Source organism: Talpa europaea, assembly GCF_964194135.1.
Source record: "Talpa europaea genome assembly, chromosome: 2".
Taxonomy (NCBI): domain Eukaryota; kingdom Metazoa; phylum Chordata; class Mammalia; order Eulipotyphla; family Talpidae; genus Talpa; species Talpa europaea.
In genome coordinates, this window is record NC_140068.1 from 95,713,961 (window position 1) to 95,741,130 (window position 27,170).

The following is a 27,170-nucleotide window of genomic DNA, read 5'->3' on the forward strand; positions in this document are numbered from 1 at the left end:
TATTAAGTAATACAAGATGATTTTTACTAAGTGTGTACTTAGTACATGTACTTCCAGGGGACAACATCCCCTACTATATTTCCTGAAGGAGGACTTCAAGATACAACAACGAAAGCCTCCACATAAGGGAGGTCAGAAATTCTAGGGCTCTGTTGGGCATGTGGACAGGTGCTCCAGACCATGCCAAAGTCTGACTGAGCTCTGGCCATTAAAGGGGTTTGCCTTGGTGCTTGCCAAATGTGTTTTATTGCCTCCCATCAAGTTCAAACTCAAGGTGAAAGAATACCAAGCTGTACTTATTAGTGTATATGTTTTGTTTTTGTTTTATTTTTTGCATAGAGGTATGCAAAAGAGGTGGGTAAGGGAGGAGGGACAGGAAAAAATAAGAATGTGATTTTAAATCTATTCAGGTAAGCCGAAAATTGAATAATTCTATTTTCCAGCTAATCGATCTCCCTTCTCCCCCTCCAAGAATAATAGAAATACCATACTTGAGAAGATCAGTGATCCATTCTACCTCTGAAACATTAAGAGGGTTTGTGGAGGGCTACAGTTAACCATCTCAGTTGCCTATCACCAAAAGCCCTGATTTTCTAGAAATCCTTAAGGAAAACTGTCAGTGATTCCTCTTAAACTTTCTGTCCCCATGAATGGTTTCTGTCAGCACCACTTCTTGAGCATAAGTTCCTGATTGCTATGAGAAATACTTTCTTTTCCTAAGGCCATGAGGTAGAGCCCTAGAGCTAGTGTTTTAGGACCTGGCTTCCTTGCGCTTGACGAGATATTTGATCTAATACTCCCCTCAACTTTTTCCAGAATTGGAGTCGGCCAACATTTTAAAGATATGTCATGTCATGTACTTCCACCCCCTGATAATTTTTGCTGTTCTCTGAACCTTTCCTCCGGGTTACATATGTTGCAAATGGTATCATTAGAAGCGCACAGATAACTTAAGACATTGCCATGGTTTTGTACGAGGTACTGTCGCCTGTGTTGTCTCCTTATGCCCTACCTGATGATGTCTAGAAGGCAGCTGGGCTTCTGGCCATGCAGCACAGTGACCCCTCCTCCTTCTCAGCAGTGTTCTGCTTTCTTTCCTGAGTTCTAACAATTCACTGCCTCCTCCATTGCTTGCTGACTCTTTTGTAAGTACATTACTTTACACTTACCTATGTAGAACCTCACCTGTCACTTTCCTGAGTATTTATAGCTCACATTGTTTTTTTTTAATCTCTTCCGGTTTACCTTTCACTCCCTGGAAGTAGTTACATTTAATGGCACTGTAATATTCTATTTTCAGGTTACTTACAAAAACTTTAAATATAGTTCAATCAAACATATGCCCTTAGGAACTATGTTAACATTCTTACCAGAAAGATGTTTATACCTTAATTGTTTCCTAAGCGTGACAAAATATTCCCATAATCTCACAGTAACTGGTGCTTTTAAAATTGCCTCGGTGAAGAAACTTGACAAAAGCCTGAACAAATTAGATCTTGTTCTTTCTTGAATGTGTGTGTCTTTTTAACTTCAAGAAAAAAAAAAAAACCCACAATAATATATGCATCAGGTGTGACTTCCCATAAGGAAACCATTTTACCTTTCCTTTAGTAGGTCAAATATGATCTAAGATTTTAGTGACACTACTAAATCACTATTTTACCATCTTGCCAATTCAAGGTGAGTTAGCTGATAAATGTTTGTCCAATCCACACAGCTTGAAGCATACCACAGAGCTATATGGATGTTAGGGAAGTGTTAGGGAAGATTTAGGTTCAAAGAGGAGAGAAATGGCTCTTTTATAAAGTAGATGCAAAACCTAGGTAACTTGAAGGGTTGGTTGGTTAGTTGGTTTTTTCTTAAGTCAATATTACATGATTTTGAAAAGCCACAGAGATAGAGGGAGGTAAGAAGAAACAGGCTGGGATGTTTATATTAAATATCTTTAGCTCCCACACCACCAAATGCTGAGGAGAATCCGATGTAAAGTCACAGAGCTGGGGAAGCACTCCCAAGGACCCCCAGGGACACAGGGGAAACAACCTGTCGCTTATTAACAGTTACATAACCTGTCAAATAACAGTTGTGGAAGAGACAGGGCTTTAGGCGGGCAACAGGGGGCCAATAATTGAGCTCCCCTCTTGAACCTCCAATATCACACCTTCTCCCTAAGCTCCGAGTAAATACTTTTTTCCTGGTTTAAATCTCAAATTGTGTCATTGAGAGGAAAAATGATGCAACTGAGTCACTCCTATTGTTCACTTTCTACCCAGCATCACAATGAAGAAAGTATGTAACAGAGAGGAATCTTAACCCTGAAAATTTTGATTGTAACTTTAGTCATGATGACATGGGCTGGCTCCCTTTTCCAAAAAGGCAGAACCAAGGTCTCCCTTCTTGTGGCTCTCCTGGTTTCTGCCTTGCCATTCCTATTCCACTCCACTACCACGGCCACAGCTCAGACCAAGGACTTTTCAGGTCTGCTACAGGAAGCTCTGAGACATAGAATCTTTGGTGGCTCTGGGTGACTGAGGAGGTGGGTACTTTCCCTGCTCACAAAGGTTGTGGAAGAAGCAAATGTCTCTGCAATGAAACCAGGGGGTGTAATGACCCTAGTATTAAGAAGACTTCGCCTAGTCAGAGGGCCAAAAGGTTTTATACAGGCAAGATATGATGCTTGAGCCACACACAAAGCTGCCCTCAAATTCTTGGGAAGTAGTCATGCTTCACCTGTCTTCCGTCCAAGTTAGACAGCTAGTTGAAAGGACACCACGAAGAGAGTTGAGCACTCCCCCAGTCCCTCTGGCATTCTTAGCAAACTGATTTAACACTGGACAGTGCCTCTGTCCTAGGTGGTGCTATTGCTGGTGATCTTCTCTCTCCTTGGCACAGATGGCTCAGCCACTGCTATCAGAGCTCAAAGAGGGGGTTATATTTCCTAATTTCCTGAAGAAGTCTTTCTTTGTCCTGGTTAGCATTGGCCAATGCTTGCTTAGTTTCTCTAAGTTCCTTTTGTAGGGTAGGCAGTTCTTTCACCTGAGGAATAATAAGTAATTCATAGTTAATCAATATGGTAACCACTTTGCAAAAACATCCAGTAAGGGAACAGGGAGAAAAATCCCAGCAGAAAAATCCCCAAGTTTAGTCAATGATCAAGACTAAATCTTTGCTATGACTTAATCCCTTCTTTAGGGTTGATCAATTATAGGACAGCAACAAGCAGAATATGTAACCAGCACCATTTACTGCCAACTCCTGCTTACATCCTCTTTTCATCCTCTACATACTTTAAAAAACCAGGTGATGGGGGCCCAAACCACGCAGGTGCATACAACATAAGCAACATTTTGTGATTATAGGCACTACGGGTTTATGGGAAAGGTATTATTCAATCAGGTGCTCACCTGCTGTCCAAAAGCCTCCTCTGTGGGCACCAGAAACACCTGTTCTTTGGGAGGCTGTCTCTTCTCATTTTTAGGTTCTTCAGCTGATGGTCTGTCCTGAGCAGCAGCTGAAAAAACAGTAAAGGTTTAAAATGACAAACTAGGGGGCCTCCCTGGTGGCGCAAGGGGTTAAGACACAGCACTAAAAAGCTATCTATAGCCACTGCAGCACAGAGTTCGATCCCTGGCCACGGAGGTGACCGACATGGCACAGCAGACCTCTCCTGACTCACCCGCTGCTCCCCTTACCAGTACATTTCAGTCAGCCTGCCTGTTCTGCTCCCCACTCTGCCTCTGGTGAATCCTCTTACCATCCACACCTCTGGCCTGTACCCAGTTCTTGTATGCATAAATAAATACATCTTTAAAAAATAAAAATAAAATGACAAACTGCTACTAACATGCAGACAATTCCTAGCCATCACCTATTCCCTTATGGGAGGAAAAAAATAGATAAGCCAGGAGGTTGACAAGCCCAACTCACCGCCTATGTGGAACACACCATCATCACTCCGCTTCAGCACAACATGCTCCATGGCCAGGGTGATGGGGATAGGCCCTGGCGACGTTGGATAGATGGGAGGGATATCATCCTGCAGGGAAAAGGGAAAGTTACATGAGAAATTTAGGCAACACTATGCAGTTTGAAGTACTTTTATGTCACTGCTTATTCATATACTCTTGCAATGTATGGGAGGCATAAGTGAGTCTCTCCCATTTTAGAGATGGTAAAAGTGAGGATCAGATAACTTAATAATCCATGTCAAAGATAGGGTGAAAACTATATAAAAGGAATCCTCACTAAAAGTCCTAAATCCAGGAATTTCTGACAGCAACACACATGTATTTACTCTTTTTAACACTGACCAAGAATGCTAATATGTATTTCTTCATTTGATCCTCACCACTTTTTAACGTGACAAGAAGTTAGCAGCTGTCACTGCCAGAATTCCCTGCCTTACACAGTCTAGGGTAAAAACCAAAAGTCCTTCTCACTTTTAAGGTGATCCTGGAGTTTAGGAGCTCAATCTTCATGGGAACTACCACAGGGATCTCCTCATCCTCCAAGAAGGGTCCCAGGCCATTGAGCACCGAAGTGAACAGCTCAAGGTCACAGCCACGAAGCAAGAGATGCAGGAAGCCATTCTGCACGGCCAGGGAGGAATGAACAGCTGCACCAGGCCCCACCTCAAAGCGAAGGCCCACAGCCGGCCTGCGGTGGTCAGTCTTCACATCTGAGGGTTCCTGAAAATCTGTACCTTTGAGAAGAATGACAGCAGGAAAACAAATTAATTCCTTGACAGCCAGGGATTGTTCTAAGCATTTCACATATATTTAATATTGTAACAACCCTTTGCCAAAAATACTGTTTCCACCTTAGCGATGAAGGTACTGAGGCACAAAGAATTACTTGCATAAAGGTACACAACTTGTAAGCAGCAAGGCAAAGCCTCTGGGCATCACTACTATGCTATAGTGTTTCTCATGGTGGAGGGAGGTTAAGTACCAGTATAAAGTTGGCCTTGCTATGAATAGGCACAGAGCTAATGGCCAAGGAAAAGCTCTTAAAACACAGGACCCACAACTCTGCTAAATTAAAAACATCTCTTCCAAGTCTTAGCCTTCTCATCTCTCTCTGATAGTCAAGCAAGATCTATGCTAATCTCAAAACTCCATAAAGAACAATCTTAGGTATAGCTAAGGTTATGAAACAATGTGTATAACTGCAAATTGGTAAAAACATTTTAGTAAACAATTTAGCATTGTCTAATAAAGTTAAAGCTGTAGCTATCCTAGTAACCTAGAAATTATATTCTCAAGAATATAAACCTGGAGAAACACTTGAACATGCATACCAGAAGGCATGCACAAGTATGTTCAAGACAACCCTACTTGAAATAGCAAAAAAAAAAGAGAAAGAAAGAAAAAATACTAGAAACAACCCACTGTCTATTTAAAATAGATTGAAGAAGTAAACAGAAAGGATACAAAGAATATTTTGGGAGTGATGGTGATGGTTACACAGCTCTATAAACTTACTAAAATCTATCAAACTGTATGATTACTTTGAGTGAATTTCATAATATGCAAATTACACCTCAATATTTTTTTAAAAGCAAAATGTGGTATATTTTTACAATAAAGTTGTGAAAATGAATGATTCATGGATTTTTGAAAAATAGCATGTTATGTCAAAGAAGTTACTCACAAAAGAATACAAAATATAATTCCATTTAGAAAAACTCAAACACGGGGCCTCTCCAGTGGCGCAGTGGTTGAGCACTGCACTGTGAAACTGTCCACAGCCTCTGCAGCATGGATTTGATTCCCGGCCAGCCAGAGCGATACCCACATGGCACAGCAGACCTCTCCTATCTCACCCGCTGCTCCCCTCAACAGTGTTTCTGTTGTCTACCTGTTCTGCTCCCCACTCTGTCTCTGGTGAATTCTCTCACCCTCCTGTGACTCTGGCCTGTATCCCAGTTCTTGCATAAATAAAATCTGAAAAAAAAAAAAAAAACCCAAAACTCAAACACCTACAAAGCTAACTAACATATTGATATAAACACATGTGGAAGAATTATAAAGGAAAATATGAGAATGATAAGCACAAAATTCAGGATAGTGATTCCCAATGACAGGGCAGAGGCAGAGGAAGAGTTAGGAGAGAGATACTGCTTTATATATTAAACTAGGTTATGCATACATGGGTTCATTGTAATTAGCATTTTATACTTTATATATATTTATAAATATTTCAGTTATCTATTCAATGTTCAAAAAAAAAAGTTTTTAAATGAAGCAGTAGGGCCTCCCTGGTGGCGCAAGGGGTTGGGACGCAACCTATGAAGTTATCCACAGCCACTGAAGCATGAGTTCAATCCCCACACAGGGAGCTGATTCACATGGCACAGCAGACCTCTCCTGTATCGCCCACTGCTCCCCTCAGCAGTGTATTTCAGTCAGTCTGCCTGTTCTGTTCCCCACTCTGTCTCTGGTGAATCCTCTTACCCCCCACACCTCTGACCTGTACTCCAGCTCCTGTATGCATAAATAAATAAATCTTTTTTAAAAAAGGAAGCAATAGCCCAGATTTTTCATGTTAATTTTTAAAGTATACATGATAATTCATATCAAATGATTGAATCTGGACAAAAGAAGTTCCTGATCAGGTACAGTGTGATGCTGGCAGTCACACAAATGAAGAAGTGAACACTGTCCTCACGTGTAAGCTTAGGGAACATCCAGGCAGTGATGATGGAGGACAGCCTAGGGAATGCAAAAATCAGAGAAAGAGCTCCTGGAGAAATCTTACAAGCAGGGTTTACTGGAGTACTTCTTCCCCCTTATGGCTGCTGGAGAAAAGGGCCAATCGCATGGCAATAGAGCAACTGCCCTTGCAGCAAAGTGACAGGAGCAGAGTTTAGCTACGGCTGCCCCAGACAAATCCCACCACCTTTCCTAAAATGTGCACCATCCTCACCCGGGCACTGCCCATGTAGGAATTGCCAGAGTCCCACGGTGCCCAGCTGCTGGAGGGTCAGCTCCTTTGCTTGCAGGGCCACAGTCAAGTCATCGCCTCGTACCTCAATCCCCAAAGACACCTCATTCACTTTCAGGAGCAGAACTGAGACCTGTAAAAGGAGACTCTCTTAGCTGAGCCCCAAGCTCCCAGCCTGGAGTCTACCCTCTGCAGAGAAGAAAGTAGAGCAGCTAACCAGGTGAGGACTGAGGTCTTCCCTACTGGGTGAAACTGAACTGTTGGCCTCTGGTGACCCCTGGCCATAGCTATCCATAACAGGGCTCCCTTGAAGACCAGCGCTGTCTAAGACATTTGGAAGAGATTCTGGTGGGAGAGAGTCTGGACCAGGCTCTGTATAAGAAAGACAAAAAAAGAGTTTGAAAGTCAAATAAATCTGTTCAAATCCAATGGCAACTGTAAAAACAAAACATTTGACATTTATAAGACAACTGGAAATTTGAAAACTAACTAGATATTTGATGAATTTAAGGAATTATTTACTTTTAAAACATGGTAATGTCCTTTGGTTACATTCAAAAAAATTTGTAAATAGAAGCAATCCAAGTGCCCATGGTCGGATGAATGGATACACAAAGTGTGGTATAAACATACAATAGACTATTAATCAGCCCTAAAAAGGAAGGAAATTCTGACACATGCTACTCTGTGAATGACTCTTGAGGACATTAAGTGAAGTAAGTCAGTCACTAAAGAATAATATTGCATGATCCCACTTATATGAGGTACCTGGAGTCACCAAATTCATAGAGACAGAAAATGGAATGATGACTGAGGCTGAAGGGAGGAAGAAATGAAGAATTATTGTTTAGGGGTACAGAGTTCCAGTTTTGCAAGATGAAGAGAGTTCTGGAGATGAATAGTGATGATTGTTGCATAACAATTTTAATGTACTTACTGCCATTAAATTATAGTCAGAAATGGTTAGTATGGTAAGTTTTATGTTATGTGTACTTTACCACAATTAAAATTTTTTTATATTTTAAAATCTGTATTTTCTAGAAATGCATACTGAAAACATTATGGATAAAATGGTATATTGGGGATTTGCTTCAAAATAAGCAAGTGAGAAAAAGCATATATGAAACAAAAATATCCCTGAGTTCTTAACAGCTGAAGCTAAGTAATTAGTATATTAGGGTTCATTTGATTCTACTTCTATACATATTTGAAATTTTCTATAAGTTCTGTGGGAAGTTCTAAAGTATCTATTGGAAGATGACTGGATCAAGAAGATGTGGTACATATACACCATGAATTATTATTCAGCATTCAAAAAACATAAACACATGCAATTTGCAGCAACATGGATGGAGCTGGAAGGGATCATGCTCAGCAAAATAAGCCAGAAAGAAAAAGAAAAATACCGGATGGTCTCACTCATAGCAGGAATCTAGAAAACTTAAATAAGAGACCAGGAAAAAGAATAACTATAAGAAAGGAAAAATCAAAATCAACAAACAACTATGAACCAGAGACACTCTATGGGGGGTTGGGGGGTGGGGAAAGGAGGGATTGGGGTCAAAATAAGGGGGTTGTAATTGTATGGGGAATATAAAAATAAAATTTAGGGCCTCCCCGGTGGCGCAGCAGTTGAGCGCTGGGTTGCAAAACTGCGCATGGCCTCTGCGGCGCCGGTTCGATCCCTGGTTGCTCCCTGGCCACCGGAGGAGGGTCCCACATGGCGCGCAGACCTCTCCTGCCGCCCGCTGCTCCCCTCAGCAGTGTACTTCGGTCCTTCTGCCTGCTCTGTTCCCCGCTCTGGCTCTGGTGAATTCTCTCACCCTCCCGCGCTTCTGACTGTACCCAGTGCATGTATAAACAAAAACAAACAAACCAGCAAACAAATAAATAAAGCATGCCTCTATTAAAAAAAAAATAAAAATAAAAATAAAATAAAATTTAAATTAAAAAAAATAAAGTTATCTATTGGAAGTTAAAAAATAACAAAAGAAACATGGGTACACACCACCCATCTTAAGAAATGGTGCATAAACTTTTTATTTTCATTTAGACACTTCAGAAACCATTTAATAAATTTCCATTTCAATAAGCTGAAAGAACCAATGTAACTTCCAGTGGTGACAGAGCTAACTCTAAAAGGTTATTCATTTTGTCACAGACAAAAAGCTTCTAGTTACTTGCCAAAAATAAGATATACAGACGAGAAAAAAAAAAGACAACAAATATAGACACCATTACACCAGTCACAAAACGAATCCTACCCCACAGCTTAATGGCTGGAAGACAATCACCTTTCCTTTGATCTGAGTTTCTGCATATGATAAAGGTAAGGTACCAACCAATAACTTAGAAGATGCAGGGATAAAGCAAGAGCCACAAATCCATTAACATTACTTTTTCTTGTGGTTAGGTACATGACTATTTTATCAAATCTCAGTTGTTTTTGTATCCTGCCAGTCTGAATATAGGTAGCAGAAAAAAATCTTTCTGGACTTTTACAATTTTGTCTGGCTCTGCTTCCACCTACCAGACTCCAAGAGCATCACAAAGCTATCACTGCCATCACTGTCCACCGAAATCCGATCGTCAGGGCCACTGTTATCCAATGAGACACCATCAAATGACTGCTGCGATATTGTCCTTCTCATGGAGAAAAATCGGAGTCGGGCAGCACCCCCACTCACTGGGGCTGCCACCCCCTCATCTATCTTGGCCACGGGGTCCCTGTTTATAAAACAAAAACAACAAATGTGGCTTAGGAGACATATTGTTTCATCCCATTGCATATCCATCCCTTTCAGCCCAAGGAGTTATTATATATTATAGATATAAACTTTGATATCACCTATTACCTGGTTGAAGGGGATAACACCATTTTCAACTGCTGATTTTTCTGAATCCTCATATTTTAGTAATTGAAACTGCACCAATCACCAGGAAATGTCAGGGCTATTCAGACAGTTCATATACAGAAGAGACCAACTACCTATAATCTCAGTGCTACTGAATGGTACCTGAAGTCCCATTCAACCCACAAGTATTCAGTGATTAGCTTCTGCACACAGGCACCATGGCAGACACAGCGTGTGGGTCAGAAGGTGAACGAAATAATGAATAAAACGTCCCCACTTCCCTAAGAATTTATAATATATCAGGAGAGACTTATATATAACATTACATGGGAGAAGTGATATGTCACAGAGTCACAGAAGTGTGAGTCAAAGGCTACGCAATATCAAAGAGGGGGAGAGATGGGTACTAGGGGTTTAAAAATGGCTTCATGGAAGGAGATGGCATTTGAGGTGGTCCCTGAAGGACAATGAAAAAGATAGGGAAGAGGGCATTCTGTGGGGATTAGTAAGTAGTTCAACCCAGCTGGAGGACAGGTTTGTTAGGGAGAGCAATGGAGGACTAAGTTTAAAAAATGTAACACAAAGAAAAGAAACCATTAAAGACCTTTTAATCCTACCCTCCCATTTTACAGATGAAGTAACTAACTCAAGGTTCACTGCACAATTACAGGTGGAATTGAGAAAAATCCACACCTTCCTAAATGCTTTTTTCACTTTACCACATGGCTTGCAGTCAGATTATAGAAAACCATGGATAGAAGCCACATATGAAAGTATACTGAAAGCTGTGTAGTGCAGGGGGTAGATGGGAATCTCTGTGCGTATTGCTCAATATTGCTATGAACCTAAAACTGGTCTAAAAAAATAAAGTCTGTTGAAAAAAGAAACAATGGCAAAATGCCATTGGATGTAATGTAATTACGCCAAACAAAATTCTGGGAGTATAAGGAAAAAGTCTGAGGGTTTTAGCATAGGGAAATACCAATAACACACCTGTGTTTTAGGAAGTTTGACCTGGCTTTCTCAAACAAGCTAGAAAAGAAAAGCTCTCCAATGAAAAAATCTGTAGTTCACGGGCCTCCCTGGTGGCGCAAGAGGTTAAGCACCGCACTATGAAGCAATACGCAGCCTCTGCAGCACGAGTTCAATCCCTGGCCAGCCAGGGAGCAGCCCACATGGTGCAGCAGACCTCTCCTGACTCGCCCGCTGCTCCCCTCAGCAGTGTACTTCAGTCATTCTGCCTGTTCTGCTCCCCACTCTGTCTGCAGTGAGTCCTCTCAGCCCCCACATCTCTGGCCTGTTCCCCAGCTCTTGTATGCATAAATAAATAAATCTTTGAAAAAAATATCTATAGTTCACATGTGAGAATGGACAGGAAAACTGAGCAGTGTCATCCCGGTAGGAGTATCAGTATCAGTGGGGACTTGATAGAAATGTAAATTCTTGACTCCATCTCAATCCTAAACTGGATGAGGGGTTCTGAGGGAAGGGCTCAGCAATCTATGTTTTCAGAAATGCTCCAGGAGTTTGAGAACCACTGCTCTAGGAATTATGGTTAGAACTGACAAAACAACTGGAAGAAGCAGAGTTAAAATGTACAGTTTAAACAAGCAGGAGAATGACGCTACCAAAAAAAGAGAAAGAACTGGTCATGAAGGGCTAAGAAATTAAACTTTTTATGGGTAAGATTTGAGGTACCCTGGGAATCTCTCCCTGGGAGTCTTGTGGAGTAAGTAGTTTTAAATGAAGAGCATGGAATGGAGGGAAGTCAGGACTAAAATTATAGACTATCGCAGAAATGAGGAAATGGATAAAATAACCTAAAAAATATTCAAAAGTTCAGACTAATATACCTTCTAAAAGTTTGGCATATGCATCAAGAACCTTAAAAATGCTTATAGTATTTCACCCAGTATCTGCTTCCAGGTTTTTTCACCCAGTATCTGCTTCCAGGTTTTTTACTCTGTAGTTATGCACAAGAGTAAAGTTCACAATAATAAGGACATTTGCCACAGTATTGGTTCTACCTGAGAAAAAATGGAAACTGACCCCTCCCACCCTATATATTGGGATGGATTAATAAATTATGATACATCAGTTTGGTATAAATCAACAAAGTAATTAAAAATTATGTATTCAAATACTAATGAGGGGGGAAATAGTCACAATAAAATATTAAGTGAATAAACTGGGATTTCTCTATATTATATAGAAATAATATAACCCTATTAATATAAAAACAATGTTTATATTTGTATATTCATATAAGCATTCACATGGAGACACAAATATAAGTACAGTAATTAGAACAAAATGGATGTAAATGTAAATAGTGACTATCACTAAATAGCGTCATCACAAGTGACTTTTATATTATTTATTTTTCTATTTTCTACAGTCACCAAGTTGAGCACAAATCATTTTTAAAATTTAAAAAGCATCCAATTCTATATTGTGAAAAAAATTATAAGGCTACAAAATAATGGTACTTCATTAAAAATATATATTTTTGAAAAAGTAAAAATTATAAGTTATCAGAATATGGACAGTCCAGCACTACGCAATAATATTTAAAGAATAAAAAGATAAGAGCAGTAGAGGGAAAAAAATACTCATTTTATGACATGTGGATTAAGTGGGCGGGGTTACAAATGGTCAGAATGAACTGACCAGCAAGATGAACTGCCAGGAGGAAGACTGAGAACAGGCCACCAGCTTGGACAGTTAGGAAGCCATTGTTGATGTTTTATTTTTTTTTTTAAAGATTTATTTATTTATTTATTCAAGCACTGGGTACAGTCAGAAGTGCGGGAGGGTGAGAGAATTCACCATAGCCAGAGCAGGGAGCAGAACAGGCAGACTGATGAAATACACTGCTGAGGGGAGCAGTGGGCACGGCAGGCGGGGATCAAACCGGTGCTGCAGAGGCTGCGGGCAGTTTCACAACCCAGCACTCAAGCGCTGCGCCACCGGGGAGGCCCTGTTGTTGATGTTTTAAAAAAGAGCTTGTAACATACACCTTTCTTTTCTCCTTTTTACCTATCCTCTCTTCTTTTCCAATTAGAAAGGCAGCTCAGGGCCTCCCCTGGTGGCGCAGCGGTTGAGCACTGGGCTGCGAAGCTGCCCGCAGCCTCTGTAGCACCAGTTGGATCCCCAGCCACCACCGAGGGTCCCACATGGCGCACAGACCTCTCCTGCCACCCGCTGCTCCCCTCAGCAGTGTATTTCGTCAGTCTGCCTGTTCTGTTCCCCGCTCTGGTGAATTCTCTCACCCTCCTGCGCTTATATACCCAGTGACTATACCCAGTGCTTGTATAAGTAAATAAATAAATCTTTAAAAAAAAAAAAAGAAAGAAAGGCAGCTCATCTGGTAATTGGGAGTGTGGGATTTCAATCCTCACCCTACCACTCACAAGTTGTGTGAACTTGAGCAAGTTTCTCACCTCTAAGTCTCAGTTTCCTCATGTGTAAAATGAGGAGTGATAATAGTATCTGCCTTATAGGGCTGTTATAAGAATTCACTTGATTAATAATAGTCTAAGTATTTAGGACAGTGCCTAAACATAGACTACATTCAATAAATGCTGCCTCACTAGTATTATTAAAAATTAATCCCTTTAAGTTTTTCTCTTTCTTCCTCCTAGGCTGTTAGTGACCTAGCAGGTACTAATACTAGCACACACTCAGGCATTGCTTAGAGTCCCACTGAAGACAATCCACTAAGATAAAAGCTCTAAAGTCACTGATCATATCATGGTCCCTACACCACAAAGTATCCCAAAAAAGATTTTCTGTCATCATCTCTTTCTTAAAATTACAAAGCACCCAACAGTGGAAAAACCCATGCCTTCTACTCTGTGCATTTCTGGGTTTCTGCTTACTCCCAACTGTATCTCCAGTGCCTAACACAGAGTCAGCAGACAGCAAGGGCTCAAAAAGTATTGGTTAAATGAATGGATGAAATTCTTCCTTCTCTATTACCCTGGAAAATGTTGATAAGAAGTATCAGAAAGGGCCTCCCCGGTGGCGCAGCGGTTGAGCGCTGGGTTGCGAAGCTGCGCGCGGCCTCTGCGGCGCCGGTTCGATCCCCGGCTGCTCCCCGGCCACCAGAGGAGGGTCCCACATGGCGTGCAGACCTCTCCTGCCGCCCGCTGCTCCCCTCAGCAGTGTACTTCGGTCCTTCTGCCTGCTCTGCTCCCCGCTCTGGCTCTGGTGAATTCTCTCACCCTCCCGCGCTTCTGACTGTACCCAGTGCATGTATAAACAAAACAAACAAACAAACCAGCAAACAAATAAATAAAGCATGCCTCTATAAAAAATAAATAAATAAATAAATAAAGAAGTATCAGAAAGAGTAAGCTCAAAGCACCAGCTTTTCTATTTACAAGATACAGGATCCATGAGCTCATCCTCTCTGAGTCTCAGTTTCCTTAGCTATAATTTAAACATCTATAGCTACCTCAGCAGGCTGTGGTGGGGATGAAAACAAACAAAATATGATATGAGGGCCAAATGAAAAGAATATCATACAGATGCCAGGTATTACTCTTCAGATATTGCATATCTATTAAAAGTAGTGAATCAGTAAGAGAGCTAACTTGATACTACACAGGAATAAATGTTGACTTGAAACAAGTCCAAGAATAGGCCATGCTATATGGAGGCATGTGAAAATCCGCGGGATTTTGTTATTTTATTGGAATTTCTGGGTCTTCCCCATCACAAATTTAGATGTCATCCTAAAAATAAGTCTCTCCAACTGGTATACCTGTATCCTCTAAGTAGCCTGAAAATCTCTCCAATGCTATGCCAAGTCTATGCACACACCAGGCCTAAATGGTGCTTCCCAATCTAAAAGTGCATATAACAAGAGGCCTTAAGCCAAATGAACAGAGCTAGGAAGAAGAGATGGGATGCAAAAGATGCAGAGAACCACTCACTTGGCTGGGGGAAGGGACAACATCTTGTGCATGGTGGAGGTCATTCGGTCTCTGCCCAAACTAAAGGCATCCTTAGTCAGGGACACAGCTTCCTTGGTGAGGTCCATGGTGGCATGGAGAGCCTCCTTGGTGGCATCCTTGGTCAGGTGAATAGCACTTGACAATTCTCCCTCAATGTTCTTCAAAGGGATGAGCTCACCCTGTCCATTTATAGCAGTATCCCTGGCACCTGGGGGCTTCATGGTAGCTGGTGTGCTAGAAGCTTGGGCTCTGCTCAATCTCTTGGCCTGCAGGGAATCAACTGCCTCATGGCCCTTCCCTGCCAACTGCTGTGCAAAAGAATCTGAGTCCTGAAGTTCTCCATTGCTATGAAGAGGCAGTGGCCTATCTTGAGCTACATCCAGGTTTTCAATGCCACTATGCTCCAGAACCTTTTCCGGGCTTGTTGGGTCCTGGTCTGAGGATGCATCAGACTTCAGCTCCTGATCCTCTGAGTGAGACAGTTCTGAATCGATGATGCTGGTGGTATCTGAACCTGCAGAGTCAGCTTCAAAAGACCCAGGGGTAGGATTCATAAGCAGAGCCACCTCAGCGCTGGGGAAAAGAACTCCAATGCAAACTGTCTGGTCCTGCAGGGCAGACCCAGTTATAGCCTCTGTATCCTTAGTCAGCTGCTCCTGAAGACCCTGCAGCACCTCTTTCAGGCGGAGCAGAGCCAAGTACTGGTAGTGATCAAGCCTCACGCGGATGTCTGCAGGAGAGTGCACGAGCATGTGAACACCCGCAGCGTCCTCCAGCTCTGTCAGAGGCCCTTTGCTGTCCACGCCGCTGCTACCGTCTTTCAGGACTTCCATGGCTTTTGTAAAGCCTGATAGGCTTTTCAAATCATGCTCAGTCTTTGACCTCTGATGGGACACAGGGTCAGGGACGAGGGCCTCAGAGTGGACAGGACTGCCAAAGCTGGCTGATGGTTTCAGTTTCCTTTCTACAGCCGAAAGGAGCTTCCGTGCCTGGGCCTTCTGCCAGCGGAGGGGCAGACAGGCCCAAATGGACAAGGGGAACGGAGACACAAAATTCAAGGTATGACCTTTGAAGTTTTCTGTTCCCTCAAAGTCCAAGGAGATCTGGGTGAAGTGAATGGACCAGAGATCCTGGGAAGCCTTAGGCCTCTGGGGAAGGAGATTACTAGGATGAGGGAGACGGGAATCCATCTGGAAGGCATGATGCAAAAAAAGCATGTGCAGAAGGCTGAAGCTACCTGGAACCTTGGGAAAGTGAATGTAATTGGAATGAAAGAATTCAGCAGCGGCAAAACCCCGGAAGACACTTTGGAGGTCTGAACAGCTACAATGTGGAGCATGACGTGTATTGGTGGCAGTCATGCCTGATGCAGAAAAGACAAGGGCCTGGGGCCGATGCAACCCAGCCTGTTCTCTCTTCTCCAGTGGGAAGCTCACCTTCAGAAAGAAAATGGAACCCAATTCAGAATGGTCATCTAAGTACTTGTACAACCCACCACTAATACACACATGAAGGACCATTCGGGCTGTGAAACTGCTTTGCTTACTTCTATTAAGTGAACAAAGCAGAACCCTGGATTATAACTATGGGCTCCCCAGAGGCTTTCATGGGAGTAAAGCAGCTGTGGCACCAATAGGGAACAAAAATCCCACTTTCTCCCTACCTTTAGCCGGAAGGCATCCAGTAGGATATCCAAGTGTTCATCTTTCTGGTTTGCATCTTCCAGCTTGTAGATAGCTTTGAACTGCTCCAAGCTGCGGTATAAATCCAGGCAGAAGAGGTTTCCCCAGAGTAAGCTAATGGGATCCACAGTAAATGCCAGACCATTTAACTGAATGTAGAGATTGGGACAGGGAACTGGAAAGCAGACAAAAAATGAATTGCCATGTACAAAAGCAGCAGCTTGACTCTTACCCACCAGCTAATAATCATTTTATTATCAAGAGAGTAAAGGCCCATATTTATAGAGTGCAGAATTTTTAACAAGGTGTGCTTAACTCACTCAAACACCTAAAATTCCTAATAACAAGTGAGAATATATGTAGTGGCCCCAAGGCTGAAAGATGTAAAGAGCATGAGCTATACACCAAGAAATGATCAGCTCGTATGCTTACCTGGAAGCTCCTGATTATCTGGGAAGTAATACTCTGTGAACTCAATGTGAATAGCAGAGACCTGAGTGGGTAGACTGTGGAGTTTCCGACTGCAGGAAAGGAGTGTAGATGGCTTCTTACTTGGCTGTCCAGCTGTTGAAACCTAAGTAATCACAAGTTGCTCTTAGCATCTATATAATACCCAGAATAGAATTTCTCAGGAAATAGCTCAATTTCCTCTAAAGTGGTATAAATCCTCTATCTTTTCAAAGGCTGTCACAGGAAGCAGCGTGCTTTTCACAATTATCCCAGGCATTTCTACACCTGCCTAACACTATCCACAAGTTTTTTCAATGAAAGATTTGTAGTAGGGTATTCAGAGGAAACTGATCTCAAGTTCTGATCTCAGCAGCTATGCTCAGAAAGAAACAAACTAATTTTAATTTACACAAAAGTGAGGAAAACAGTTCCTGAATCCCACAACCTTGTTCACACGCACTACCTTCCAAATGAACCGTTCCAGCCCTCTCTGACCATGTTTCCCCGTGTCCTGGGAGCCTCACCTGGTGGATGTCCAAGTCATCCACGCGTATCACCATGCAGCTAGAACGTAAGCGATTCCAAGCCGGAGGCCGAAAGGCAGACTGTTGGCCCTGAGAGGAGTTTCTCTCAAGGAGGTTCTTTCGAGGACTAGAGAGAGAATCTAAATAAAAATAAGAGAGAAAAATAAGTCAGGTACATTCAAATCTTATTGTTAATAGAATTAGGAAAGCAAAAACCCTATAATCATTAATGCTATATGTAGGAAAGAGTTCAATAACACTATCTAGCACCAAGATGGAACTCAAAACTTGTTTTCTCCTTTAGACCAAGGAAACAGCCTTGAAGAGAGGGGACAACAATCTCTCTTTAATATTGCAGCTATCCCTGAGGACGAACAGGACTCTGTAAAGAAAAGTCACTTATCGCACTCCATGGGGAAAAGTTCAGATAATTAGCTATGAGAAAATTGGGATAAGTTAGTCCAATGCTTTATCTTCAATGAATTTCCAAAAGTTAATGGCAAGAGGATAAGCAATGGGAGTCTTGCAGCTTCTCACAATCTACCTGCTTTCCTCCGGAAAGGTGAGTCTACACCCAGGTGCCAGGGAGGTTTTAGACCCGTTTCCTCATGCCACTTCTCCATTTTACTCTGAAATTCCGTCACCAGCTTCTGGGCCCACTGGCCTCGGGTCTCCATGGCCTCACAGTGTCGCACCCAATGCTTGCAGCTATCACCTATATAATAAAGAAGCAAATGATTTAGTTCAAGATCATGAGCTAATATTCCAGTTTTTCCTTTCCATAAGTACAGTCATAGTTCAGAATCTGATCCCTCATACCCAATCCAGAATTCTCTGAGATAAGTAAAAATTATCAGTGAGAACATTCAAGTTCTTCTTGATTCCACAGGTGATCTTTCCCCCAAGGTTCCCTAACAGGCCAACTGCTGATTGCTGCCATCTTTGACTATGGACTACTAGAGAAACTCTAAAACTAGCGGAAGCAAATGGCAGAGGGTAGAGGTAAAACAACATCTCAGGCACTGCCTCCCCTCCCTACTTCCTCTTATCACTAATAAAGAATCATCAATAATGAACCATACAAGTTTCTAGAAGATGTTCTTAAAGAGGCAACATATGCAATCCCTGGCACCCAGGGAAGTCAGGGATCAACCCAGAAATCTGCCCTCAATAAGTGGGCCAAGCCGGCACTATCCCCATTCAGAATTCTCCTACCTGCCCAGTGGAAGGGATAATAGTCAAACGCCATCTTGCGGAAGGTAAGCTGCATGGCACCACCCATGAGTCTGTTTGTAGAAATACCTATAAGAGAAAACTGAAGGTAACGAGCAGCAAAAGAAACAAGCCTAAAAAGTCCTAAACAAGCACTTAAAAGTCCTCTTGAGGGTCAGCTCCTCAAGCTAGCTGATAACAGTGCACCTGAAAGTCCATGATGTCAGGTAACTTGCAAGATTTAGGTCTTCCTCTTTCAAGTTGCAACAGTTAGTGGACATGCTAGAAAAGATCCAAGAAAGTATATTCCATTGTCTCTGCACATGGTCACCAGACTTTCAGAAAGGCAAAAGAAACTAAACCTCAGGATTTCAAAATTCCAATCCTATGTCTCCGACAGACACATGCTACAACCTTGATGAACTGTTTCTTCCATACTAAGTATTACTGTCCTTCAGTACAATTATCTGGAAAAGCAAAAGCCAGATTCCTCAAAAAACAGGACTCATTTATTTCCTTTCACACCCTGGCCTCAAAGGTAAAGCTGTGATATTAGATAATAATTACTGTACAAACAAGGTTGCATGAAACACTAAAAAATATTGCACTAAAAAGGACATTATAAACATAAAGAATATTGTAGGCAAATTGGAATTTTTAGCTGTAAGTCAAATATTAAGCTCATCTTGAATTTATACCAAATTTGTACTAAACAAATGAATTTTTTTAAGATTTATTTATTTATGCACATAAGAACTGGGGTACAGGCCAGATGTGCTGGAGGGTGAGAGGACACCAGAGACAGAGCAGGGAACAGAACAGGCAGACTGACCAAAATACACTGCTGAGGGGAGCAGCGGGCCAGACAGGAGAGGTCTGCTGCGCCATGTGGGGAGCTCTCTGGCAGGCCGGGATCGAACCCACACTGTCTCACAGCGCTGCGCTCAACCACCTGCGCCACCAGGGAGGCGTGAAATTTATCTATTTCTATCTTATCTTTCCAACTACACTCTAAGAACTGACATAGCAGGAGCTGTTTCTTCTATACATGCCTATTGTCAGATCTGCACTGTTCTGAATTGCCACCCTGCCACTTAGTAATGGCTTCTTGTAATGGCTTCTAGTAATGGCCACCCCATGGCTTCTTCCAAGTACAAACTGGCACACCAACAACCAGGTCTTTTTCATCCAACCTATATTTCAGCACCCAAATTCTGGACTAATCACCATCCTACCAAGAGACTCTATCAATATTTATGTTTTCAATCTTTTTTCATAATAATCCCTTATAAGGAGGCTTTTTAGATATTTTTCTCCTAATTGCTTCCCTCCATGAAATTTTAATACAACAGATTGTGTATCTACTTGTATGTATACTATATGTCCATGTGTTCTGCACATAAAAAATACCTTTTTCTTTAATTCAATGCACATTAAGACTAATTTTTTCAAGCTAAGTTAAAAATTTTAAAACTATGAATTTTTTTAAATTTTTTTATTTTTTTACATCATTGTTCATTTTTAAACAATATTTGCTTCCTCCCACCCCCTCAGGTGTAGTCCCATGGAATTTCCTTCCCCAATGTACCCGTGCACCATCACCTCAGTCCCCTGTGCTCCTCCCTCCCTCCCTCTGATCCCTCTCCCTCCTCCTCCCCTGCAGTATGTCTCTGATTTATAATTGTCTGGTTTTGCTTTGCTGTGTTCTGTACTGTTATTATTTTTTTACACTGATATCTTATTTGGCTCCACTATATTCCTGCTATAAGTGAAACCATCCGTTATTTTTCTTTTTCCTTCTGGCTTATTTCACTGAGCATAATTCCTTCTAGCTCCATCCACGTTGCTGTGAATGGCATGAGTTTATCTTTTTTGATTGCTGAATAATATTCCATCGTGTATATGTACCACATCTTCCTGATCCAGTCATCTATTTTTGGGCATTTGGGTTGTTTCCAGGTTTTACCTATTGTAAATAGTGCTGCATTAACCACAGGTGTGCAGGTGTTCTTTTGAATCAATGTTTTTGTGTCCTTTGGGTAGATCCCTAGAAGTGGAATTGCTGGGTCATATGGTAGCTCCATTTTTAGTAGACTGAGGAAACTCCACACAGCTTTCCATAGTGGTTGGACCAGTTTGCACTCCCACCAACAATGTAGGAGAGTTCCTTTTTCATCACATCCTCGCCAACATTTGTTGTTGCTAGTTTAAAACTATGAATATTAAATGTAACTTCATAACTATATCTGTTAAGTAAATGTTAATGTAATTTATTCACTATAAGTTATAATGTATCAAATTACAACTGCAAATTTGCAACTTAAAATAGCAAGACAGTCAAAATTTTAATTATTCAAATTTTTTCGGCACAATTAAAATAATCAAACAATTAAAATTTTTTGATTAAATTCTTTATTTTTACTGAACTTAACTTTTAACTTTTGCTTGCTATGAGAAAAAGACTTTCTGCTATTCATTGATAGTGTCAATATTTTTCTTTTTCAGCACCTGACCAAATTAAGGATGCACTGAATAACTTTCAGCAAATTGACTAATAAGATATAAACTATTTCATTTAATCTCAAAGTTCAAATGACAAAAGTGCAGAGGATCAAACATCAACAACACTGACAAAGCAACCAATGGCAGCTAGCTGGCATGCATAGGCCATCTCTGGCCATATGACTTTGAGGTAGAACAAAGGATTGAGAACGTCTTCCATTCAGTCATCCATTCACATTGTTTCTAACACTGACCTTTCTCACATTTTGGGTATCTTCCATAAACTCAATATCAATGCTATTCATGTACTGTACAAGAAAATCCTGTGAGAGAAACCAAAGGAGCAAAATTCTATCAGGCAAGGCTATGCTTTGGGGAACCATAAACCATTGTTAAATACATATGATTTTTTTCCACACACATTTGTTTATGTCCAAAATAAGCAAATATCAAGAAAAAAGTAGATCAGTAGTTGGTTATGGCTGTAAAATGAAAAGTGACAGCTAATGGATTACAGGTTTTCTTTTGCAGACAAAAGTGTCTTAAAATTAGACTGTGGTGATGACTGCACACAATCCAATGGACATACTAAAAAAAAAAGTATATTGTATATTCTATTACTCTAGAACATAAATTGTATATTCTAAATGGGTGACTTTATGATCTGTGAATCATACCTCAGTATAGTTGTTTAAAAGAAAAGAGCCGGGCCTCCCTGGTGGCGCAAGGAGTTAAGATGCAGCACTATGAAGCAATCCGCAGCCTCTGCAGCGGGAGTTTGTGATCTCTGGCTGGCCAGGGAGCAACCCATGTGGCACAGCAGACCTCTCTTGATTCACCAGATGCTCCCCTCGGCAGTGTATTTCATTCGGTCCACCTGTTCTGTTCCAGCTCTATCTCTGGCGAATCCTCTCACCCACCATACCTCTGGCCTATACCCCAGCTCTTATATGCATAAGTAATCTTATCTTTAAAAAAAACAGAAAGAGGGCCTCCCTGGTGGCGCAAGGGGTTAAGCACCGCACTATGGAGCAATCTGCAGCCTCTGCAGCACGAGTTCGATCCCTGGCCGGCCAGGGAGCAACCCACATGGCACAGCAGACCTCTCCTGACTCACCCACTGCTCCCCTCAGCAGTGTACTTTGGTCAATCTGCCTGTTCTGTTCCTCACTCTGTCTCAGTGAATCCTCTCACCCCCCGCATCTCTGGCCTATACCCCAGCTCTTGTATGCATAAATAAATAAACCCTTTAAAAAGAAAGAAAGAAAGAAAATAGCCAATTCTAACTTGCTTGGAGGGTAACACCATCCCAGTTAAAAAAGTATGATCAGGCTACTGGTGGGAAAGCATTTCAGAGCCATGATACTTTAATTGGATTATTTGTAGCAAAAAAAAGAACAACAAACTACACAGATTGAGAGTAGAAAAGCAAGGTCTAGCATTGAAATAAAATATAACTACCAACTGCAAACATTTGGCAGCATATTTAAATATAAACACATAATTATATGTGAGATATAAATGGTAAACAGTGACTAATTAAAATTCTTCAATGAACTGATGAGAAAAGGATAGCAGGCCTTAACAGAGAAATTTTTTTGACTCACAGGCCTTATCCTGATGGATAACAGTGAAAAAACTTCCACCTCCCCCACATCAAGCGCCAACCTCCTCTCTGAAGCATTTTGAGCTATTGTAGCTTGATTTCTTTTTTACCGAGATACCATTGGCACATAACGTTATACTGGCTTCAAGTGTACAACATGATGATTCGATATTTGCATATACTATGAAATGACCGCCACAAGTTTAGCTAAAAACCATCACTACAAAATTACTCATTTTTTCTTGGATGAGAACTTTTAAGATTTGTTCGGTTAGCAACTTTTAAATATTGTAATACAGATTAGTAATTATAGTCACAATGCTATACATTATATCCTACCAGTAATTTATTTTAAATCAGATGTTTGTAGTTTTTGACAGTCTTTACCCATTTTACTATCATTACACATACCCCCACCTCCCTCTGGCAACCACCGATCTATGCTCTGTATCTATGAGACAGGATTTTTTTAAATTTGTTTTTAGTTTCCACAAATAAGTGAAATCATGCAGTATTTGTCTTCCTCTAAGTTATTTCACTTCACATAATATCCTTAAGGCCCATACATGTTGTCACAAATGGTAAAACAATCCCGTTTTTGTATGGCTGAATAATATTCTATTGTATATATGTATAGCACATGCTTTTTATCCATTCATCTACTGATAAACACTTACTTGTCATGTTCCACATTTTGTCTATTATAAACAGTGCTGTAATGAACATGCATCTTTTCAAGATAGCATTTTAATTTCCTTCAGATAAATACCCAGTAGTGGAATTGCTGGATCATATGGTAGCTCTGTTTTTAATTAATTGAGGAACTGCCATGCTATTTCCCATGTGACTATACCAATTTACATTCTTGCCAGATTCCTTTCTCCTGACATCCTTGGCAACACTAACTATTTAGTATTTTCTATTTGCCATTCTAAGGTGTGCAGTGCTATAACACTGTGGTTTTTATTTGCATTTCCTTGATTATTGACAATGTTGAACATCTTTTCATACCTCTCTTGCCCATCTGTATGTCTTCTTTGGGAAAATGTACATTCCAATCAATCCTCTGCCCATTTTTTAACTGGATTGGATTTTTGTTTTTGCTATTGAGTTGTCTGAGTTCTTTATATATTTTACAACTCTTCTCAGATATATGATTTGCAAATATTTTCTCCCACTCAGTATACTGCTTTTTTAGTTTCTTGATGTTTCCCTTTGTTGCACAGAAGCTTTTAAGTTTGATGGAGTTCCACTTGCTTATTTTCGTATTTTTTGCCATTGTTTTTTGTGTAAAATCCAAAAAATCATCACCAAGACCAATGTCAAGAATCCAATTTGATTTTTTTTTAATAGAGGCATGTTTTATTTATTTATTTGTTTGTTTGTTTTGTTTATACATGCACTGGGTACAGTCAGAAGCGCGGGAGGGTGAGAGAATTCACCAGAGCCAGAGCGGGGAGCACAGCAGACAGAAGGACCGAAGTACACTGCTGAGGGGAGCAGCGGGCGGCAGGAGAGGTCTGCATGCCATGTGGGACCCTCCTCCAGTGGCCAGGGAGCAGCCGGGGATCGAACCGGTGCCGCAGAGGCTGCGGGCAGCTTCGCAACCCAGCGCTCAACCGCTGCGCCACCGGGGAGGCCCGAATCCAATTTGATTTTAAGTGACAATGCTGCCCCACCTCAAGCCAATGACCTACCTAGTTTCCAATAAATTCACCTCCAGTATCAAAGGATAGGTGAGTGAATTAGCCAGAGGTCGCAACATCTAACTTATAGTGTCCCTTAATGGAAAGGTAGGTAGATATAGCCTTTGAGGAGTCTCTAAAGGAGAGACTTCTGTGATGATGGACACACAAAAAAATATTTTGTGATAACAGACAAGTTCTATAGTTTATAGATTATATTTAGCTCTTGAAATGTAGCTGGTACAAATGAAGAACTAGAATTTTTTTTTATTTGCATTAATTTTATTTTATTTTTTTTTTTAGATAATAAATTTTATTGTTATATTCCCCATACAATTGCAGCCCCCCCATTCTGACCCCAATCCCTCCCCTCCCGCCCCCGCCCCCCTAAAAGTGTCTCTGGTTCATAGTTTTTTGTTGATTTTGATTTTCACTTTCTTATAGTTATTCATTTTCCTGGTCCCTTATTTAAGTTTTCTAGATTCCTGCTATGAGTGAGACCATCCGGTATTTTTCTTTTTCTTTTTGGCTTATTTCGCTGAGCATGATCCCTTCCAGCGCCATCCACGTTGCTGCAAATTGCATGTGTTTATCTTTTTTGAATGCTGAGTAATATTCCATGGTATATATGTACCACATCTTCTTGATCCAGTCATCTATTTTTGGGCATTTGGGTTGTTTCCAAAGCTTAGCTTTGTAAACAGTGCTGCTATAAACATAGGGATGCAGGTGTTCTTTGGAATTGATGTTTCTGTGTCCTTTGGGTAAATACCTAGGAGTGGAATTGCTGGATCATATGGAAGCTCTATGTTTAGTAGGTCCAGAAATCTCCACACAGCTTTCCACAGTGGTTGGACCAGTTTGCACTCCCACCAACAGTGCAGAAGAGTTCCTTTTTCTCCACACCCTCGCCAACATTTGTTGTTGCTAGTTTTTTTAATATGTGCCATTCTCACTGGTGTAAGATGGTATCTCATGGTAGTTTTGATTTGCATTTCCCTGATGACAAGTGATGTTGAACATTTTTTCATATGCCTGTTGGCCATTTGCATTTCCTCTTCAGAGAAGTTTCTTTTTAGCTCTTCTGCCCATTTTTTGACTGGATTGTTTTCTTTGTTGTTGTTGAGTCTCATCAGCTCTTTGCAGATTTTTGTGATCAGTCCTTTATCATTAGTGTTGGGTGCAAAAATGTTCTCCCAGTTGGTGGGGTTTCTCTTTGTTTTTGTTATTGTCTCTTTTGCTGTGCAGAAGCTCTTTAATTTGATGTAGTCCCAGCTGTTTATCTTTGCCTTCAGTATCACTGCTTTGGGTGATGTGTCTGTAAAGATGTCTTTGATGTGCAAATCACGTAGTGTTTCGCCTATATTTCCTTCTATATATTTTATGGTTTCAGGTCTTATGTCTAGTTCTTTAATCCATTTTGAGTTGATTTTTGTGTATGGTGTGAGGTAGTGGTCAAGTTTCATTCTTTTGCATGTAGCGACCCAGTTTTCCCAGCACCACTTATTGAACAAACTTTCTTTGCTTCAATGCATAGTCTTTGCTCCTTTGTCAAAGATTAGTTGACCATAAATCTGTGGGTTTATTTCTGGATTTTCTATTCGATTCCATTGGTCTGTATGTCTGTTCTTGTTCCAATACCATGCAGTTTTGATGATTATGGCTTTGTAGTAGAGTTTGAAGTCTGGGAATGTGATGCCTCCATTCCCTTCTTTTTTTTTCAGGAGAGCTTTGGCTATTCGGGGTTTTTTGTGATTCCATATGAATTTCATCAATAATTGTTCTATTTCTTTGAAGAATGACATTGAAATTTTCATTGGAATAGCATTGAATCTGTATATTGCTTTTGGAAGGATGGCCATTTTAATAATGTTTATTTGAAGAACTAGAATTTTATCTTTCTTTTTTTTTTTATAGAGGCATGTTTTATTTATTTATTTATTTGTTTGTTTGTTTTGTTTATACATGCACTGGGCACAGTCAGAAGCACGGGAGGGTGAGAGAATTCACCAGAGCCAGAGCGGGGAGCAGAGCTGGTAGAAGGACCAAAGTACACTGCTGAGGGGAGCAGCGGGCGGCAGGAGAGGTCTGCATGCCATGTGGGACCCTCCTCCAGTGGCCGGGGAGCAGCCGGGGATCGAACCGGCACCGCAGAGGCCGCAGGCAGCTTCGCAACCCAGCACTCAACCGCTGCGCCACCGGGGAGGCCCAAGAACTAGAATTTTAAATTTTGTTTAATTCTAAATAGCCACATGTAGTTAGTGGATGCCATGTTGGACAGAGAATTTTAGAGTAAATACAACAGAAATATAATGTGAGTCACATAAATAATTGTAAGTTTTATAGTAGCCACATGAAAAAAGAGTTAAAAAGTGAAGTTAATTTTAGTAGTGCAGGTTATTTAAAGTAATATATACAAAATATTATTTTAACATGTAACCAGTATGAAAATAATTATCAAGATATCAATAATTATCTCTTTGCTCTTTATCCTCAAGTCCTGTATGTATGGTAGACTTGCAGCACATCTCAACTTGGATCAGCCAATATTTCAATTCTATTATAATCACATATAACTAAATGGCTACCATATCAGACAAAACAACTTCAAAGTTGTTTTGAACTTTAAAGCTCTTTCTGTACACCTAGTTCTCCCTCCCAAATCCAAGGAGGAAAAGCAAAGTTATAAGAATCCTCCATCTCCTAGTCATATCCATACTTGGCTTCATAGGATAGGAGTTACCCCCT

The 27,170-nt window shown here is 40.9% G+C and overlaps 1 protein-coding gene across 2 annotated transcripts in view; it reads right to left on the reverse strand.

Moving 5' to 3' along the window:
* Positions 1-2,910: 2,910 nt before the first annotated feature.
* BLTP3A (bridge-like lipid transfer protein family member 3A) overlaps positions 2,911-27,170 on the reverse strand; it is a gene marked incomplete at both ends in the record, with an annotated part of 63,672 nt that continues 39,412 nt past the window's right edge. Inside the window, 13 exons of one of the 2 annotated variants that reach the window (XM_084228355.1) lie at positions 2,911-3,036; positions 3,405-3,511; positions 3,928-4,036; positions 4,440-4,702; positions 6,928-7,078; positions 7,163-7,317; positions 9,476-9,672; positions 14,741-16,197; positions 16,425-16,618; positions 16,876-17,017; positions 17,418-17,557; positions 17,962-18,132; positions 18,633-18,719. In XM_084228355.1, the coding sequence (XP_084084481.1) occupies positions 2,911-3,036; positions 3,405-3,511; positions 3,928-4,036; positions 4,440-4,702; positions 6,928-7,078; positions 7,163-7,317; positions 9,476-9,672; positions 14,741-16,197; positions 16,425-16,618; positions 16,876-17,017; positions 17,418-17,557; positions 17,962-18,132; positions 18,633-18,719 (3,299 nt within the window). Of the gene's footprint in view, positions 3,037-3,404; positions 3,512-3,927; positions 4,037-4,439; positions 4,703-6,918; positions 7,079-7,162; positions 7,318-9,475; positions 9,673-14,740; positions 16,198-16,424; positions 16,619-16,875; positions 17,018-17,417; positions 17,558-17,961; positions 18,133-18,632; positions 18,720-27,170 lie in introns of both variants that reach the window. The other variant, XM_084228354.1, reaches the window with a different exon arrangement.